The 20,748-nt window shown below is 38.4% G+C and overlaps 1 protein-coding gene across 2 annotated transcripts in view; it reads right to left on the bottom strand.

Annotated features, from left to right (window-relative positions):
- LOC106061804 (uncharacterized) overlaps window positions 1–20,358 on the bottom strand; it is a 32,748-nt gene extending 12,390 nt beyond the window's left edge. For both annotated transcript variants that reach the window (XM_056036773.1, XM_056036774.1), the window contains exons 1-9: window positions 20,198–20,358; window positions 19,563–19,693; window positions 15,899–16,040; window positions 15,550–15,660; window positions 14,051–14,162; window positions 13,207–13,317; window positions 7,083–7,151; window positions 3,380–3,433; window positions 2,102–2,152 (exon numbers count right to left, since the gene is read on the bottom strand). In XM_056036773.1, the coding sequence (XP_055892748.1) occupies window positions 2,102–2,152; window positions 3,380–3,433; window positions 7,083–7,151; window positions 13,207–13,317; window positions 14,051–14,162; window positions 15,550–15,660; window positions 15,899–16,040; window positions 19,563–19,693; window positions 20,198–20,314 (898 nt within the window). In that variant the 5' untranslated portion in view covers window positions 20,315–20,358. The remainder of the gene's footprint in view (window positions 1–2,101; window positions 2,153–3,379; window positions 3,434–7,082; window positions 7,152–13,206; window positions 13,318–14,050; window positions 14,163–15,549; window positions 15,661–15,898; window positions 16,041–19,562; window positions 19,694–20,197) is intronic.
- Window positions 20,359–20,748: the final 390 nt, after the last annotated feature.

Genomic DNA, 20,748 nt, shown 5'->3' with positions numbered 1-20,748 from the left:
CCTCACCGTGGAACATATCATCGTTGATTGCCCCAGATACCAGTATAAATATGGGAAAAGGCTAAATTCTATACAGTTAAATCATTAAAATCAAGGTCTATTCACAGTTAAAATAGTAAAGGTAGTAAAAATTTAATAATTTGGTAAAATTCTAATGTAAATAGTACATGTTCACAAATTCATAAATCAGATCTTCGTAGACAACCCCACTTCCCGGATAAAGCCCAGTACCTTCCCAGCCACTAACTTTGTTATGTAGAGAGAGTAGTCCTTAAGGGAATGCAGGCACGACATGGCCTAAATTGTGCCGATGTGTATAAAATCAAAATCAAATGCATTCTTCACTAAAGAAGCGCATTCTCCTGACCTTAAGCTCATTCTATTAAAAAAGGACCTTTTGAATAATGTTAAAAAATATTCTAATATGAATTTATAGGCCCTTAATACATTGCCAATAAAACCGATTAGTTCCTTGAAAAGATAAGATACCCCACATTTTTAGATTAAGGCTTTGAGGATCGCCGCCGAAAAAAAATGTTTTTTTTTTCGATAAAATAATATTCAATAAAATTGTAGTCCCAAATTTATTTAACTAGAAAAATATCAGATTGTGTAAAGGTTGGAAAAAGGCGACTATAAAAACATTGCCCGGGCTTAGAACTCATCTCAATCGTGACTCTTATACTGAAAGATTTCGTTTGAATTCTAACTTTTCCAAAGCAAAGTCTTTTTTAAAATAATTATATGATAAATTCATGTGAAACTACTTAAATTTTTTTTCTAATGATTGCATTTGGCAGTGGGGCGACTCGATATAAGAATCTTATTTATAGCATATATAAATTAAATTAGTGACATATTTTATTATTTTGTAATTTCGTAACTATAATACAAAAAAAAAGTATTGGTTTGTCTGATTGGTGGGGGGTGGGGGGGAAGGCGATTGCATGTATCGGCCCTCCCACCTTTTTTTATTTTATATTTACTAATCATAACATTTGAGATTAGAGTGTGATGCGACATAATATACATATGGGTTCACATATCAATACGTAGTTTATATTATAAAGATATTCAAATTATTTTGTTCACGAACTATGATTGCTCCATAAAAGTAGGACCGCCCGCCCACTCAGAGGGCTAGAGTGGGGAGGGCAGTACATGCAATCGCCCCCCCCCCCCCTACCACATCAAATCGGCCAAAATACCAGAAGAGGAGCGACAATTTAAAAAGTATATATTAATTCAACTAATTTTGTTCACAAACAATGATTTCTCCATAAAAGTAGGACCGCCCCCCCCCCAACTCAAAGGGTTTAGATGGAAAGAGCAGTAGAGGTATTCGCACCCCCTCCCACACACACACTCATTCGGCCAACAGGGGAACAACATAATATAAAGATCGGTTAAAATATCAATAACAAGTTTTAATCATATAGATATTTAATTGGTTCTGTTAGCAAGCTGTGATTTCTACAAATAAATTGGACCGCCCCCCCACCTCGAAAGTTTTATGGGGGGAGGGGCGGGATTAATGCCATCGCCCCCTCCCGACCCCACCAAATCAATCGGCCAACATGCTAGAGGGGGGGGCGAAATATTCTAAAAATAGGTTGAAATATAAATAATTAGTATAATATTATTTACATAAGTAATAAATTCGTATACAAATTGTGTGAATTCTATACTAACATTCGTCCGCCCCCCCCCCTTCGGGGGGATCGGCCGAGTGGGGGGGGGGGTGATCGCCTCTACCGCCCCCCCCCCTGGATCCGCCAATGAGTGGGAGGGAGTGGAGATATCTGAGGAGATTTTGGCCTTTTCAGAATTTTTTTTTTTAAGTTGCTCAAATTCCTATTCCAATTCAAGCCTCCACACTAAAAGGCAGACATGTTTTGCCACAGAGTTGTTCAAGAATTTCATAAAATAGGTTTTGTGTTCGTGGGCTTTGCTTTTTTGTAAGAATTCAACTGTGCGTTAATATTGTCACCTTTCGCCAGCTTTATATTTTTTAAATGAAAAAACAAAATTAATTACGACTATTTGATGGACTAATTCAGTGATGCCCAAACTACTATCTCCCCTGTTTGCTGAGAATTACCTTTCCTGGAATGTGATCGAGTTCTTTTGAGTGACGACTTGGAGCTGGATCCTGCAAAGTCAATTAATATTGGTGCAAATGACATGTTAGAATAATGGTTTTATTTCAGTTATGTAGGATCTAAACTTATAGAATAATGACTTTATTTCAGTTAGGTATGATCTAAATTTATGAAATAATGGTTTTATTTCAGTTGGGTATGATCTTAACTTATGAAATAATGGTTTTATTTCATTTGGGTATGATCTAAACTTATGCAATAATGGTTTTATTTCAGTTGGGTATGATCTAAACTTATAGAATAATGTTTTTTTTCGGTATGATCAAAGCTTATACAATGATGGTTTTATTTCAGCTGGGTATGATCAAAGCTTATGCAATCCTGGTTCCATTTCAGTTGGGTATGATCTAAACGTTTACATCAAATCAATGAAACAAAGCAACATGAGTTGGATGTGTTGCTAAATCTATAGCAGAGAAGTTCATTGAACATACTTGACAAGACAATGTCTAGATCTATAGCAGAGAAGTTCATTGATCATACTTGACAAGACAAGGTCTAGATCTGTAGCAGAGAAGTTCATCAACATACCTGACAAGACAAAGTCTAGATCTATAGCAGAGAGTTCATTGAACATACCTGACAAGACAAAGTCTAGATCTATAGCAGAGAAGTTCATTGAACATACCTGACAAGACAAAGTCTAGATCTGTAGCAGAGAAGTTCATTGAACATACCTGACAAGACCGTTCAAAGTCTAGATATGTAGCAGAGAAGTTCATTGAACATACCTGACAAGACAAGGTCTAGATCTATAACAGAGAGTTCATTAAACATACCTGACAAGACAAAGTCTAGATCTATAGCAGAGAAGTTCATTGAACATACCTGACAAGACAAAGTCTAGATCTGTAGCAGAGAAGTTCATTGAACATACCTGACAAGACAAAGTCTAGATCTATAGCAGAGAAGTTCATTAAACATACCTGACAAGACAAAGTCTAGATCTATAGCAGAGACGTTCATTAAACATACCAGACAAGACAAAGTCTAGATCTATAGCAGAGAAGTTCATTAAACATACCTGACAAGACAAAGTCTAGATCTATAGCAGAGAAGTTCATTAAACATACCTGACAAGACAAAGTCTAGATCTGTAGCAGAGAAGTTCATTGAACATACCTGACAAGACAAAGTCTAGATCTATAGCAGAGAAGTTCATTGAACATACCTGACAAGACAAAGTCTAGATCTATAGCAAATAAATAATAACTTACTTCTTTTGCCAATATCACTTGCTTGCTTGGATCCCTCCAAATACTTATCAATTTCTTTCAAATAGAAGAAAGTTATATTAATTAATATTAACAAAACACAATAAGTATATTTATTTTTTTTTTAATGTTATACACAACACTAGAAAGCTTAAATACATATTTCGATATTATAGTTCTATATAGATGTGTACGGAAAAAAATATAGGGATAAAAATGTCGCTTTATGACAACATAACGCTTGATAAAAAGACGAAGATTTATTTCTATTTTTTTAAAGGTGACTTTATCAATAAAGTGTTACAATTCTTTGACATAATAACAAACATTGCTAACAGTCTGTTGATTTAGATCAAGAATTCCAGAGTTGCATTACGGAGAATTGAAAGTCCCAGAAAGGTCTCGCTTAGTGTAGACCAATGTCAGCAATACATTACAATGTCAGCAATACATTACAATGTCAGCAATACATTACAATGTCAGCCATACATTACAATGTCAGCAATACATTACAATGTCAGCCATACATTACAATGTCAGCCATACATTACAATGTCAGCAATAATTTACAATGTCAGCCATACATTACAATGTCAGCCATACATTACAATGTCAGCAATAATTTACAATGTCAGCCATACATTACAATGTCAGCCATACATTACAATGTCAGCCATACATTACAATGTCAGCCATACATTACAATGTCAGCAATACATTACAATGTCAGCAATACATTACAATGTCAGCCATACATTACAATGTCAGCCATACATTACAATGTCAGCAATACATTACAATGTCAGCCATACATTACAATGTCAGCCATACATTACAATGTTAGCAATACATTACAATGTCAGCAATACATTACAATGTCAGCAATACATTACAATGTCAGCAATACATTACAATGTCAGCAATACATTACAATGTCAGCAATACATTACAATGTCAGCCATACATTACAATGTCAGCAATACATTACAATGTCAGCAATACATTACAATGTCAGCCATACATTACAATGTCAGCAATACATTACAATGTCAGCAATACATTACAATGTCAGCCATACATTACGATGTCAGCAATACATTACAATGTCAGCCATACATTACGATGTCAGCAATACATTACAATGTCAGCCATACATTACAATGTCAGCCATACATTACAATGTCAGCAATACATTACAATGTCAGCAATACATTACAATGTCAGCAATACATTACAATGTCAGCCATACATTACGATGTCAGCAATACATTACAATGTCAGCAATACATTACAATGTCAGCAATACATTACAATGTCAGCAATCCTATACTCTTAAGCGAGTAATTCTCGTATGTATGTATGTATGTATGTATGTATGTATGTATGTATGTATGTATGTATGTATGTATGTACGTATATATATATATACGAGTTCGACCGTTATATCGGTTTGAAAATGCCAGCTTATCGAAAAGTTAATTTTGGCTAGAATGTTTTATGAATGTTTTATGAATGAAATTTTCTATATGACGTCAATGGGAAAAAAACTTGACACCGTTTACTTCACTAGTCTCACAGCAGTACACTAAGACATTTCTTCGCCAACAAGAAAAAGTTTTAATGATTCAATGGCGTAATTTAACATTTGCGCAACATCTTATTGCACATTGATCCATTATGAAACTATAGAAGAAAAATAATGAAATTAAATACCTTTATATATGATTGGTTATTGTGTTTTAAAGGCTTTATAAATTGTTTACACTTTAATTGCGTACACCCTTAGGTAGCTTTTACTTTGTTATTATTTTGCTGGTGAATTATTGCAATGTGTTTAAGCTTCGAAGTCTACTGTCCCATACCAAAACATAGGAAATGGTCATAACACAGCTTATCTATGCCTTACTTGCACAACCAGGACCGGCCCTAACATTTGCGGGCCCTATGTGAAATGGATTGCGCGCGGACCAGTAAGGGTAGGGATAAGGATAATAAGGAAAATAAAGATTTTGTATTAGAAAATAAATTCGTATTTGCATTACATTTTTATTAAATGAAAGCTAACGATGCCGTTTTTTTATATCACGCGTAGGACTAGCGTTTACCATATTGATTGACGCCCTAAAATGACAATTTTCAAAGTTTCAGGAGATTTCCAGGAGTTCATTGAAAACAAGGAGACCACGGGAACCCTATTATAAATTATAATGGTTTAATTTAATAATTTACACCTAGAATTAGCGCGGGGCTTTTGAACCTTCGGGGTCCACTGCGGCGGTAGAGGCCTAAGGCTGGCCCTGATGATATCCAGCTCGCTGTCAACGAATTTTCATCACGCTGCTGCTTTTTTTGGTTAACCTATAAACCTCGGTAAAACAGAAGTCATTTTCCAGAAGTCACCCAATAAAACCTACTCAGCCCAAAGATCACCGCGCATAGACATCCCTTAAAGTGGTAGATAACTTCACTTATCTGGGAAGCATAGTATCAAATGACGAATTGCTTTAAAGAGAGGTTGATATGTGATCAGGGATAGTCGTGCAGTGTCAACCAGTGATTCTCACAACCCCTCTATGTGGATCTGAGATATGAGTACTTTATAGAAAGCAACTAAGATTTCTTGAACGACTTCACCAAAGACCGCAATACAAACAGCGATATTCTTGCAAAATGGTATGAACTTCTTATAATCTGACAGTCACTCTTTGCAAGGCACTTATTCCTTATGGGGGACGAACATATTTTTGACAATCTTTTTTTTTCAGTAAGCTGAAAGGTTGTCGGAGTCACAGATATGCCTCACAATAACGCTTCTTTAGAAACTAACGCGATATTTTTAAGTCTCTTAGGCAAAATGCGCGATTTTACTCTGTTACTAGGTGCACGTTTTACACTATAACGTAGAGATTTTGCATCACTTGATGATTTTTATTAAAACCATAATAATAAGGCTTGTCTTCGAGTCCGAAGATTAGTGAGGAATGCAGTATTTCCCGTGGCTACGCAGCCCCAGCTGTGACCTACATATTTTGCCACATCCAGGGCAAGCATAACCATTGTTCGCAGGTGGTCGATTTAGATTTTCTTTTAGCCGTCTGCGTTTGTCCTCGGCAGAAGATTTTCTTTTGGTCTCAAATGTGTATCCCGCGGCCTTCGTAAGTGACCTCCAGCTGTCTCGTTCTGAGGCCGCATGCAACCAGGTGCTCTTTTCTATGTCAGCCAAGGAAAGTTGACGCCTAAGCTGGTCTTAGAAGCGTTTCCGTGGGGCGCCTCTATTACGTCACCAAAAAACGACTGCCTTTGGCATACAATTACATTGAGAACTGACAGAACGAAAAATCAACTCTTCGGATTGATAGTCTTTACACGATCGTTCATTTTCGTAATTACAACAATATTCCCAAAATGACTTCGGGTATATATATCCTTCCTTAACAAATTATTCATCCGAGCGAGGCTCGGTCACCTTATAATAGATTACAATGTCTGCAATACATTAGGATGCCAGCAAGGCATTACGTAGCACAAATGTTCCCTACAAAGGAAGCTTTAAGCATAATCGTGGTCTAAACAAAGGATCTGTTTCTAACTTGGTCTGATGTGACCGCCTTCTTAATTCAAACAATGTAGCAGATTGTGAGCAGACCTACCACAGATATGCTAACCAATTCCTTATATATATAGATAGATATAAGAACTACACTACCTTTTAGGCTGCCTTTTGATCCATGCAGATTTGTAGAAGGAAAAGACATTTTATCCTCTTCCTCAATGTCTGTAACAGTGTAAACATTGAACAAACAAAAAAGCTTATATTTTGTTAAAAACGTATTCTATCCTTAGAAGTTTTTTTGTTTTATTTTCAAAGATGTCATTTTATTTTTATTTTACTCTACCCTTGCATCTTCACATTTTTTTTTTGTTTGAACTAAAAGACAAGGATTACACAAAAACGTTCGAAAAGGTTATATTGTACACATGATAGCTTGTGTTATTAAAATACCTTATATATAACATTGGGTGCCTAGAGCTTAAAGAGAGTAGCGCTTCAGTTAGAAGTGTCAAGTAGAACTTGTTACCAACCGAACCGACGTGGGCCGGCACCCCCTACATAGCAAACATCAAAACTGTGTACAATAGAAGGCGCTCTGTGCACTCCGTTTGACTGTCAAAAGAGTTGAGCCGAAGGCTCTTCGAACTCTGGACGTGTAAATCTGCTTGAACCAAGCGTTCTGTCTGGAAGAGGTCCAAGTCAATGCCTATGTAAGACATATCCGGCACTTCGTGCGCATGGACTAGTATACATTGCCGAAGCCCGAGCACACCGGGAACCCCCGCCATTTTCTTATGTTGTAATGTTTAACCAAGCTAACCGTTAAGGACTCGCCATTAGTGTAGCGGTTCATTGAGGAACGGCGCATGGATTATCAACAGGGACGTGCAAGCTCTCTTTCAACTCCGCACCGTGCAATGGGAAAGCTCTCGCATTCCCTTGCACACTCCCACAGGAGTTTTGTTTTGCTATTCATTTAGCCAAATTACTTCCTCAAGTAATTGTTTCCACCCGGGTGGAATAGTATACCCGGGTCTGCGTACTCGTAGAAATTCTCTAGACTTCTTGGCCTTGCTTCCTGCGTTTCGAGGACATCAAGCGTTGAGATTGATTCTGTGATACGTGTACCGCTGGCGCAATTCTCTCTCGGAATCTTTGAACGCCTGTTTCTAGACTGCACTTTACTCGGCACAATCCCACCATTCCATTGCATTACAATCGGTAGAAATAGCATTCACTCGACATGCGTGCCACATGAATCAAACAGGGGCAGATTGTTAAAACGCCGATTACCCTCCCGGCCGTTTGCCATCCATCTGAGCGGGCAACTCTTCTGCAGGCCTCTGTATCTTTCGTGTACTACAATGGCGGTTTGCTCTCTAAGAGGCTTTAGTGGTGACACATTGGCCATGATTTCCCCGGAGGCTTTAGTGGTCACACATTGGTCATGATTTCCCAGGAGGCTTTAGTGGTGACACATTGGTCATGATTTCCCAGGAGGCTTTAGTGGTGACACATTGGTCATGATTTCCCAGGAGGCTTTAGTGGTGACACATTGGTCATGATTTCCCAGGAGGCTTTAGTGGTGACACATTGGTCATGATTTCCCAGGAGGCTTTAGTGGTGACACATTGGTCATGATTTCCCAGGAGGCTTTGTACGGAACGTACACAAATCAATAGTACGGCTCGATTGTGAACAACTTTTAAGCACGCTAGAGACGCTTACGATGTAAAGACCTTGTGACAAGTCAAAAACTCGCTGTCAGAGTCACTCAAATTTATCACAGCATTAATTATTATTTTTCATTATTTATTTATTTTATTTTAATTATTTCCCCATCTTACCCCCAAATTCTCCACCCGCGCCACCTTTCCTCTCTCCAGGATAGACTTAGTTGACCACATTGGAGATAGCTAGGCCACGTCTTTCGATTTATCTTCCCTTGACCGGGGCAAAGATACACACATACTCCTTGATCTTATCGCAGGATGTCTGACAGCCGCAGTGGACACCACCTTGTGTGGAATGCAAGTCACTCCTCCCCCCCCCCTCTTTTCTCCTATGTCTCTCTTTGATCTAGGAGACCACGAGGACAAACACGCCCATTGACCTCCCAATGTGCGAATCCCATCTCTTGTCGGACTTCACCCACGTGTAAGACAATTCTTAGCCTAGGACATTTCCTGTTTCCGCTCGCATTCTCCAGGCCTATATAAAGTAAATCCAAATAAAATCAGACTCTTTCATTTCTCATTCGAGCTGAGCTATCGAGTCTGGACTACTTCATTTATCCTTTCTCCTAGAGGAATACCTGGTGGTAAGCCGAACTTAATCACAAGTTCCATCTTAATTACTCTGTGTATATTTCCATTGGATTTTAGTATTTGTATTTTGCTTAGTTCATTTATATTTAATTAGTGCATTGTGTATTTCTCACTGGCGTAAGTAGAAAACATAAACATGTTCTATGTATTTATTTGTGTACTGCATTAATCTATTAATGCTATGTTGTTCAATTGATGGTTGATGCAACCATGTATATATTTGTACATCTTATTTTATTTCCTTTATCTCGGTTGACCGCCTTGATAATTTTACTAGCGCACTAATACTGCTTCTAGAAAAGAGTTATGAATTATCTCCCCTTTACTCATTTTACTCTAATGAGAGTTGTGCCGCTTGAACGGACACCCTCTCCATTCAAGCGCGCTCCATTGTTCTCGATCGACGGTCATATGTAAACATACCGTCAGGGTCGCTGACCACCGCCCAATTCACCCCCCCCCCTTTTCTTTCTCTATCCACCAGTGTACGACTTCATTCTAGGCTCCAAATATGTCCCTCTTGGAGTAGTCAACAAACCCTACTTCTCTCTGCCCGTCGGTAGATCGACGAAGCACAGAGGTGGCCGCAACCAGCAGGTTGGAAGCCTTGGTCGCCACACTAACACGCCTAGTCCCGACTCATCAGCGAAACTCAAACCTCTCCACCCTGGCATTGACACTGCCAGGAAGTCACGAGTTAAGTCGTATACCCGCTCTCGTGAGGGTCAACCTGACCCAGGCTACTCAGCCAAAATCATGCGTCCCTCCCCTGACATTGACAGTGTCAGAATGCCCCGAGGTAAGATGAACCCTTGCTCTCGTGGGCTCACTCCTCTTCATGGCTCCTCAGCCACCATTCCGAATCAACCTCCCCCTGGCATTGATAGTGTCAGGAAGTCACGAGGTGAGCCGAACCCTCGCGCTAGTGAAAACTCTTCTCACCCTGGCTCCTCAGCCACCATTCAATATCAACCTTCCCCTGGCATTGACCGTGTCAGGAAGCCACGATGTAAGCCAGATTATCGCACTCGTGGGGACGTTCTCAGGCAGAACTTCACATTCTTTATCAGGCCACTCTTCCCTGACATTGACCGTGTCAGACGATACCGAGGTAAGCTGACTACTTACTCTCGTGAAGAAGCGCCTCACAGCGGCTTCGGAGGTAAGCCCCAACGAGCACACGTGCCTCGGGCACTCCGCCTAAGCCCCAATCGTGCTCCCCAATCCGCCCCAGGAAGGAAATATTATTCCCCCAATCGCCCAATCTACTCTCCCAAGCAACCCCAAGTGTTTCACCCAGGTTACTCCTTACTCAGGGACGGGAAGTAGACCACGGACAGACTTGGACAGACTCTCCTCCTGGCATGGCTACCCCTTTATTTTCCAGATTTTTTTTTCAAATGCTGTGATAACAACTGATCTTAAAGTTAGAGTGACATCAGTCTGCTCGCACTTTATGGATCTTCTGCGATAGATCCATCTTGGCGGCGGCGTATGTGACAAGTCAAAAACTCGCTGTCAGAGTCACTCAAATTTATCACAGCATTAATTATTATTTTTCATTATTTATTTATTTTATTTTAATTATTTCCCCATCTTACCCCCAAATTCTCCACCCGCGCCACCTTTCCTCTCTCCAGGATAGACTTAGTTGACCACATTGGAGATAGCTAGGCCACGTCTTTCGATTTATCTTCCCTTGACCGGGGCAAAGATACACACAGACTCCTTGATCTTATCGCAGGATGTCTGACAGCCGCAGTGGACACCACCTTGTGTGGAATGCAAGTCACTCCTCCCCTTTCTCCTATGTCTCTCTTTGATCTAGGAGACCACGAGGACAAACACGCCCATTGACCTCCCAATGTGCGAATCCCATCTCTTGTCGGACTTCACCCACGTGTAAGACAATTCTTAGCCTAGGACATTTCCTGTTTCCGCTCGCATTCTCCAGGCCTATATAAAGTAGATCCAAATAAAATCAGACTCTTTCATTTCTCATTCGAGCTGAGCTATCGAGTCTGGACTACTTCATTTATCCTTTCTCCTAGAGGAATACCTGGTGGTAAGCCGAACTTAATCACAAGCTCCATCTTAATTACTCTGTGTATATTTCCATTGGATTTTATTATTTGTATTTTGCTTAGTTCATTTATATTTAATTAGTGCATTGTGTATTTCTCACTGGCGTAAGTAGAAAACATAAACATGTTCTATGTATTTATTTGTGTACTGCATTAATCTATTAATGCTATGTTGTTCAATTGATCGTTGATGCAACCATGTATATATTTGTACATCTTATTTTATTTCCTTTATCTCGGTTGACCGCCTTGATAATTTTACTAGCGCACTAATACTGCGTCTAGAAAAGAGTTATGAATTATCTCCCCTTTACTCATTTTACTCTAATGAGAGTTGTGCCGCTTGAACGAACACCCTCTCCATTCAAGCGCGCTCCATTGTTCTCGATCGACGGTCATATGTAAACATACCGTCAGGGTCGCTGACCACCGCCCAATTCACCCCCCCCCTTTTCTTTCTCTATCCACCTGTGTTGTTTATTTGAGATTATTATTTCCCCTTCTATGTACATTTTTATATTAGTATTTCCCCTTTTATGTACATTTATATAATGCTACTATCTGCCATCTATTTTCCAAATCCCATTTGTCATCATCTCCTCATTGTGCTCTAAAGCAATTTCACCAATCTGACGAATGCACCTCAGTCGAGGGCATCGATAAGATGTATGAGAGACATGTCCTAACTTGTCTATATTTATCCGCAGCCTCCCTCAGGTGTCTGCCTATTGCCTATTTATCTATTGGATCAACTGCCTATTTATTTAATGGATCAACGATCTATTTACATGCCTATTTATTCATTGGATTAACGATCTATTTACCTGCATCTGTGCTTATTGATATTCAGCACTGCACTTGCCTACTGAGATCTACTCAACTCTATTACTTGGCGCTATCGGCATTGCCCGCCTATTCGACAGCCCACCTGTCATCTTATTAGGTGCGACGTCCCTATAGATTCAAATCTGTGTGAGACGTCATAGCTACGCCAACCCTCTGCAACTCACTGGACATATCCTGTCAACTACGCTGCCCACGGCAGATCAGCTCTGCCCGCAGTAACCTTGTGCCCACGGTAGCCGGCCACCCGCCCTACTGTGCCCACTACAGATATTAGATTTTGGGATTGAAACTCCACAAGAACTATATCACCGGCGTCCCTCTATCCGCTAGAGCGTCACCTCCAGCTGCAGAACCTCAAGCCAGGATCACAGCCAGCCACGACATCAACAGGACAACCAGCTAAGTCAGAGGACAAAGTGACATAATCTCTCATTAAATGCAAGAGTGATGATTAAAGCTAGTATTATTTAGAGATAGAAGCAAACCCTCCCCCTTTTTATTCTTATATGTATATTTATGTAAAAAAATATTCTTCATTTTTAACTTTTGTATCTATCTTTCATTGCTTTGTCTCGTTGCGTGTCTGCTCTCGATTCATATGCTGATAGGTTGGTGTGTGATAGCTTTAAAAATAATCATCCCCTAGACATTAAACGCGCCAAACACACGTCACATTAACCCCACCTGTCACAGACCTTAACATTAAGACATTGAGAGCGCACAGTGTACCCATGTACAGCGTTCTCAGCAGATCATCTCTTGCAACCCAGTTTGTCCTATTTCTTTAACAATGGCCAGCCTCACGGAAGCCTTTTCTTTTTACTTGCGCTCACAAAGACCCTCTAACTGAATAAAGCAAACTAAAATTGTGTGATCTAGGTGGGGATCACTATTACAAGTTTGAGAGACACTATCGATTAAAACATTACCTTGCCACTATCGTAATAGTTTAACGCAATGAATTTAGACTTCACTTTTTTTTGAAGAGTTAACATGTCAGGATGCCATGTTGATACATACCTCTTAATGGCTTATCTTCTGGGTGTCTTTTTTCAGACATTGCTGAAGAAACTGTGACTTTAACGAGGGAGCCGCTGGCCTTTTCTCCCTTGCTATGTTTCATTATCAAAGCTAGAGGGAGAAGGAAGCAGTATTGTTGGTTTGATCCTCAAATAGCAGACAGTGAATTTCAACGTCACATTCTAGTACAAAGACAACAATTTCTATTTCCTCTTTGCAGGATCCATTTCATTATTCTTAACTTCAACCTCCATCACATTCTATACAAAGCTAACACGTAATGAAATAAACATTTTCAAAATCCCCCGACCATTAAACATTTCACATTCTACAGATCACAATTTGCTGGTCTTGATACATTTCACATTCTACAGATCACAATCTGCTGGTCTTGATACATTTCACATTCTACAGATAACAATCTGCTGGTCTTGATACATTTCAAATTCTACAGATAACAATCTGCTGGTCTTGATACATTTTGTATTCCACCGAATGGCACCGATCCTAAATATTATTTTCAGAACCTTTGAATTCGCAATATCCCAGGTCACGACCTTTCAGGTATGTCTTGTGGTAGAAAAACTTGTATTGACATTTAGAAATAAAATTAATTATAAGATTGTTATTGTCCGCAGTAAAACCTTCACATAGCTTGTAATGATATATTTGTTATGCCTTAACTTAATTCTATATTGCGCCATCCTAGTTCAAACTTAACAACTCCGAAAGTCTGGACCGCGATGTTCACTGCACTGGACTATAAATGAAAACCTTTCAAGACTATATCTAAGAAACGATGAATGGACAACTACTTATACTACTAGTCAGATTGGAACTTTACCTTTCAGTGCTGCGTCCTTCTTCTCCGCCTCTGCAAGACGTTGTTCCACAAGGAAACGCTTCGCCCTTTCTGTTAACAGACTTTTCACTTGCATTTGCGCATTAAATATGTCCTTTTCAATAAGGAATAACATTACATACAATTTCAATAGAGAGTATAGATAGGAATAATTTATTTATTTATATATACATATATATATATTTACTAAACTTATTTATAACTAACTATATGACCTACTAATTAAAAACAACAGTTTAAAAATAGCATAAATATATCGTCCTCTTGGAAATCACTTAGATAAACTTAGATTTAGTATTCTATAAATATTTGTATGAACAAAGATTGCAGTTTTAATAATTTCATGACAATGTCAACATGACATGTATTATAATGGGTTCATTATTTGTTTTGAAATTTTGACTATGTCGACACTTCATGTACTGTGGTAAATTAGTGAAAAGTTAGTACCAAATACACCATAACAATCGATAATGGCTACACCCAATGATAATATACATTGTATAAATAAAAGATAGAATAACTGACATTATAGATAAATTTTATCTTATAAAAATATTTGGAATCATCAACACCAGCCACAGATGCACAATTAAATGTAACAACTCACAAGCAAAATATAAAAAAAAAATCGTACTATGAAAAATAAAAAGCTTATCTAAGGGGAAGAACTTTGCACCTAAAACTATCTCCCAATAATGCATAAGCTATTTCCCTTAACAGATAACACGCAAATTAATTCTCAATATTTATTTAATAATTGTTTTGGTTTTTTTTGTTTTGTTTTTAATTGATTTAGGTTTTGGCAGGTACAATGAATAATTGTTTAAAGTTTCAACTTGATCTAAGAATGGATGTGGGAGAAATAACTTGTACAATTATCTAAGGGAACAAAACCTTAGATATACTGAAGGATTAATTTCCCTTGTTGGTATTAAACAAAATTATTATCATCATTCCTTTGAGTTCCTCATGGAACATAGGGTCTCAGCAAAAACACGTCACTCTCCACGGTCTTGCTAGTTTTTTGGTGGCTTCCCAGCTCTTTCCGGTCCTCTCGTCTTCCTCTAGTATACTGCGTCGCCATGTTCTTTTTGGTCTTCCTCTAGGCCTTGTTCCCTGAGGGTTTCACTCTAATGCCTGCCTAGCTCTGTTGTTGATATATTTTCTAAGGGTGTGACCAATCCATCTCCACTTCCTCTCTAAGATCTGCACCTCTATATTTTTCTGCCCACTCATCTCCCACAATTTGGTGTTTTCTACTTTGTCAAACAAAATAGTTACCAGTAATTAGTTGACATTTTTTTTCTTTTCATGATTTGTTTACGCCAATGAATAATTGTGCAAAGTTTCAACTTGATCCGAGAATGGGTGTGGGAGAAATAACGTGTTCAAACTTTGTATCAGACAGACAGTGTTGATACAAGCTTTGTACTAATACTATGTTCTAAGCCAAGTCCTAAAAGTCTTAAGACTAGTACCGCTAGGAAGTTCAGTCTGGCTGTGATGTCATCGTCTAGAGGATCGTCACTATTTTCTAAGATGTGAAGCAGGTCTTGAAGCTCTTCCTCTCTCAGTTTGTGGAGGACATCCTGGCCAGGGAAGAAACAAGGGCATCACATTTACAGCATACGTTTTTCTTTCTTTCACTTTTCTTTCATTAGTTTTAGAAACAGTGAATTAAAAAAAATGAATTGAGAGAGACAGACGGACAAAGAGCTAAAACAAATTGCTGACCAAAATGCATGTAAGTTTTCTGTTCAAGATAACAGAGAAGAGAAGGAGTAAGCCATACATTGAGCTCAGCAAGACATTTGACATAGGCCATACCCTCTCTGTCTTAGCGGCTTGTACAATGGGGGGCAATCTGTTCAGGATTTTATTTTTGGATTGCTTCAGCATGTGATTAGCCCTCTCCAAGTCTCGTAAGTAACGAATCTTTTCTTGTTGGTAATAATTGATGTCTACAGACCTGCCGAACAAAAGCGAGTACTTTTACTGACGTAATGTCATCTTTTAGTGTTTTGATAATTTTTTTTTAAAGGTTGGTAGCAAATGTACCAACTAACCAATTAGATGTAAATCATTTCGGATTTAGCCAGTATTAACTTAGCAGTAGCTATTTGGTACTCTGGATCATTGAATGTGAAGCGCACATTATATACCTACTCTGGATCATTGAATGTGAAGCGCACATTATATACCTACTCTGGATCATTGAATGTGAAGCGCACATTATATACCTACTCTGGATCATTGAATGTGAAGCGCACATTATATACCTACTCTGGATCATTGAATGTGAAGCGCACATTATATACCTACTCTGGATCATTGAATGTGAAGCGCACATTATATACCTACTCTGGATCATTGAATGTGAAGCGCACATTATATACCTACTCTGGATCATTGAATGTGAAGCGCACATTATATACCTACTCTGGATCATTGAATGTGAAGCGCACATTATATACCTACTCTGGATCATTGAATGTGAAGCGCACATTATATACCTACTCTGGATCATTGAATGTGAAGCGCACATTATATACCTACTCTGGATCATTGAATGTGAAGCGCACATTATATACCTACTCTGGATCATTGAATGTGAAGCGCACATTATATACCTACTCTGGATCATTGAATGTGAAGCGCACATTATATACCTACTCTGGATCATTGAATGTGAAGCGCACATTATATACCTACTCTGGATCATTGAATGTGAAGCGCACATTATATACCTACTCTGGATCATTGAATGTGAAGCGCACATTATATACCTACTCTGGATCATTGAATGTGAAGCGCACATTATATACCTACTTTGTACTACGACCTTTAGTGTAATAAAGTGGGGGGGCTGCATGCTTTAAGTGTACGCACCTGCAACTCAGGTAGAGCTGAAGGCAACTCACTGACAATTGACACGGATCTATTCTGACTGTCATATCTCTGCACGCCTCTAACAAAAGCATTGGTTATTATTTTCCAGTCTTGCCAATAAATTAATTTCTATTTTTTCTTATCTTATAAATTACAGACGTTACTTCATAGGAGATGATAATCAGGTCCCACGTTTTTCAAGTGACGATCAAGTCATGCATGTTAATCAGTGACTTAAACTCGGCTAAGTCATAGGTTTTCCTGGCTGATTCAGGCAACCCATTCCATTCTCTAATGGCACTAGGGAAGAAGGAGCACTTATACGAATTTGTCGAAGCCTGTGTAATAAGAAATGTGCCTCTATCTTTGTGTCTTTCTGAGTATTTATTAGGTGACACGATATGTCAAGATGTCTTGATTGATGTTAGGATGAGATTGTGTTGATTAGACAATGCGTTTCTGACGTTTTAATTTCGCGTAGTTCCCTCTCTCTTTAAAAACAATTTCTTAACACACCAATAATATCGTGATTCCGGATACAGAATATAAATTTGATTCTAATTTCTGTCATTCTTCTAATTCTTTTTGTATATATTAGTATCATGGGTTGTTTTCATAGTTCTATATATTATGCAATCGTCTTCAAATAATCTGACTTTTGTTCCTGTAAAGTTTATATCTGAGTGTTTCTGATTTCCTGCAGCCTTAAGTTAATTATAAGTTATTTAAAATTGTTTGAGCTTAGAATAGGGGCACCAGACGTCAGGAAAAAATAATATATATTTTATAAGGGCACCTACTCCATTTGGCAGGTATTGGTCTCGACAAGTGAAAATGTGTAGCTTCATTCTGTTGTCTTCTGCAGTAGCATTGTATCCATCAATCCAATTTAGGGTTTTCTATCTTGTGGTTTTAACTTGCAAACTCATTAATGACGTATTGTACTGTATACAATATTTAAAGTACAGTATCCATGCAATATCTAAAGTACAGCATGTATAGTGGCCTCCTTCAGTCGTAGAACGACTAAGGTTCATCTCGAACACTTTTTATATGGCTGTGGAGCCCTATTTTGGAGAGACACTCTCCCGCCCACATATATTGCAGGTCAAGGTGGCTTTCACTTTGGTGGTAGAGGAGCTGGCCATTTTCCGTGGGGCACGCTTTTCTTTCAAGAGCTGAGGCTCATGTTTTCTCCATAGCTTTCTTGGTCACCGTCTCTCACCAACTAGTGCTGTCTAAGGCTATGTCTTCCCAATGGTCAGTATCCATGTTCACTGATTTAAATCCCTTTGTATCACATCCACGTAACGGAGGTGGGGGCGACCAGTTTTTCTTGAGCCAGACGCAAGTTGCCCGTACAGAATGATTTTCGGGATGCGATTGTCCTCCATCCGGCGAACATGTCCAAGCCAGCGCAGGCGGCATTGCTCGAGGACTGTAAATTCCTGGGAAAGCCCGTTCTCGCGAGGATCTCAGTATTACACACTCTTTCTATGTTATTTTTAAGATCCTTCGAAGGCAGCTCAAGTGGAATGAGTTTAGTTTTCTCTCTTGCTTTGTGTAGGTTATCCACGACTCACAGCCGTACAGTAGCGTGCTAAGAACGCATGCCTTGTAGACCTCCATTTTGGTCGCTGTGGTGAGCTTCTGGTTTTCCCAAACTCTTGGTCGGAGTCTAGCGAAGGTTGATGCGGCTTTCCCTATACGGAAGCCTCTGAGCCCACCCAGCTCTAATGGGTACCTGATATTAGTTGGGAAAAGTAAAGGTGGTTGGTCGTAGGCCACAGAAATAGATGACCTTTACATCATCTGCCATAAAGATCATAAGGTTTGATAGGGGAACTTTTACTTTTATACAATACCTAAAATACAGTATCCATATAATATCTAAAGTACAGTATCCATACACTATCTAAAGTACAGTAAAGTACAGTATCTATACAGTATCAAAAGTATAGTAACTCAACACTATCTAAAAGAATGGATGTTAACAATATGGAGTTGTTTGAGAAACTGAAACTTTAAATTATGGACTAAATATAAAAGGTGACACTAAACTGAAGAGCATATAATGAAGACTGTTCAAGTTAGAAGAGTATATAATGAAGACTGTTCAAGTTAAACTTCTTACTCAAAGCTCATCAAAATCTAAGAGTGTCTTATCCCTTAAAAAAATGTCCCTGATGAACGCACATTGTACACACAGTGTACAACAGACGGTAATATATTCTGTATAGATCTCAATGACATTGTACACACAGTGTACAACAGACGGTAATATATTCTGTATAGATCTCAATGACATTATACACACAGTGTACAACAGACGGTAATATATTCTGTATAGATCTCAATGACATTATACACACAGTGTACAACAGACGGTAATATATTCTGTATAGATCTCAATGACATTATACACACAGTGTACAACAGACGGTAATATATTCTGTATAGATCTCAATGACAGAGTGTAGAAAACCTGCACGAATTGAATGAAGTCTCTATATATTCTGTCAATATGGAATCCTTTCAACATTATCCTAAACTATGTTATCATTATCTTTTTATATTCCGACATTATGAATGCGTAACTTACTTATATAAACATCTGGCAATGGTGTCTATGGGATCCACTGGTCGAACTTCTGAGACATATCTAAGACACTGGGGTAGAAAATATCCCAACGTCTTCTTGAGAAACGTGTCATACAATAGGTCTCCAGTTCTCTAAACAAAAGAACACACTTTTATAAAGTCTTCCCTGTTGATGAGTTCTGAACTATTTTATTATGCTACTGGAGATTGAATGTTTGGAAAATTCGAACTATAACTGTTTCATTCAGATATTTTTTGTAGATTAGATATCTTATGCAGATTTGATAGTCTTGTCTAGAATCTAGCACCTAGATATTCAAGATCTACAAAGTGGAAATCTAGACTATTCCGGAGCAGACCTCAGACTGTCAGAAATATTTTGGCATAAGCTTTATAGATCTACATTTGATTATAGATCTAGATTGGCCATAGATCTAGTAACAGTCACTAACAGTGATACTGATAGTATAGTGTAGTTTCTTGTCGTTCAATAAAGTGCAATAGTGACAAAAGTATTCTAGATCTAGCGTCTAGAATTTCCGTATTAAAAATTAGTCAATTTTTAAATATTTTATAGCCTAAATCTAATCTACTCTAACATAATTAGATAATTACAATAATAATACTATAACTCACATTCTTTGCAACAAACGGCAGATTAGTTGCGTCTGCCATATTGTAGATTACAACATTGAGTCTTGCTGAAGCTTCCGCTATTGAAAGCACTGAAAGACGCCCACTGAAACAAACCATTCAGCACTTCCAAATATGTCTTCCTAGAACTTGTACCAAGAGCGATGCAAAAGCTTCGAGACAAAACAATGGTTTATTCAAAGCTAACTCAAAAGCCGAATTTGCACCCCTTCTTTTTTGTTCCAATTGACTGTTTTCACTGATTGTCGCAAACTGTGCAGCTCACTTCTGGGTCTTCGTATCCACACAGACAAATACGCCTGCTTTCTCAATCGTTATAACTTTTTCAATCTTTAGGTCATAACTTTCTCAATCTTTAGGTTATAACTTTCTCAATCTTTAGGTCACAACTTTCTCAATCTTTAGGTCACAACTTTCTCAATCTTTAGGTCACAACTTTCTCAATCTTTAGGTTATAACTTTCTCAATCTTTAGGTTATAACTTTCTCAATCTTTAGGTTATAACTTTCTCAATCTTTAGGTCACAACTTTCT

This window comes from Biomphalaria glabrata, chromosome 7, assembly GCF_947242115.1.
Source record: "Biomphalaria glabrata chromosome 7, xgBioGlab47.1, whole genome shotgun sequence".
In the NCBI taxonomy this organism is placed as follows: Eukaryota; Metazoa; Mollusca; class Gastropoda; family Planorbidae; genus Biomphalaria; species Biomphalaria glabrata.
The sequence above is the reverse complement of the archived record's forward strand: the minus strand, read 5'-3'. Positions and strand labels throughout refer to the sequence as shown.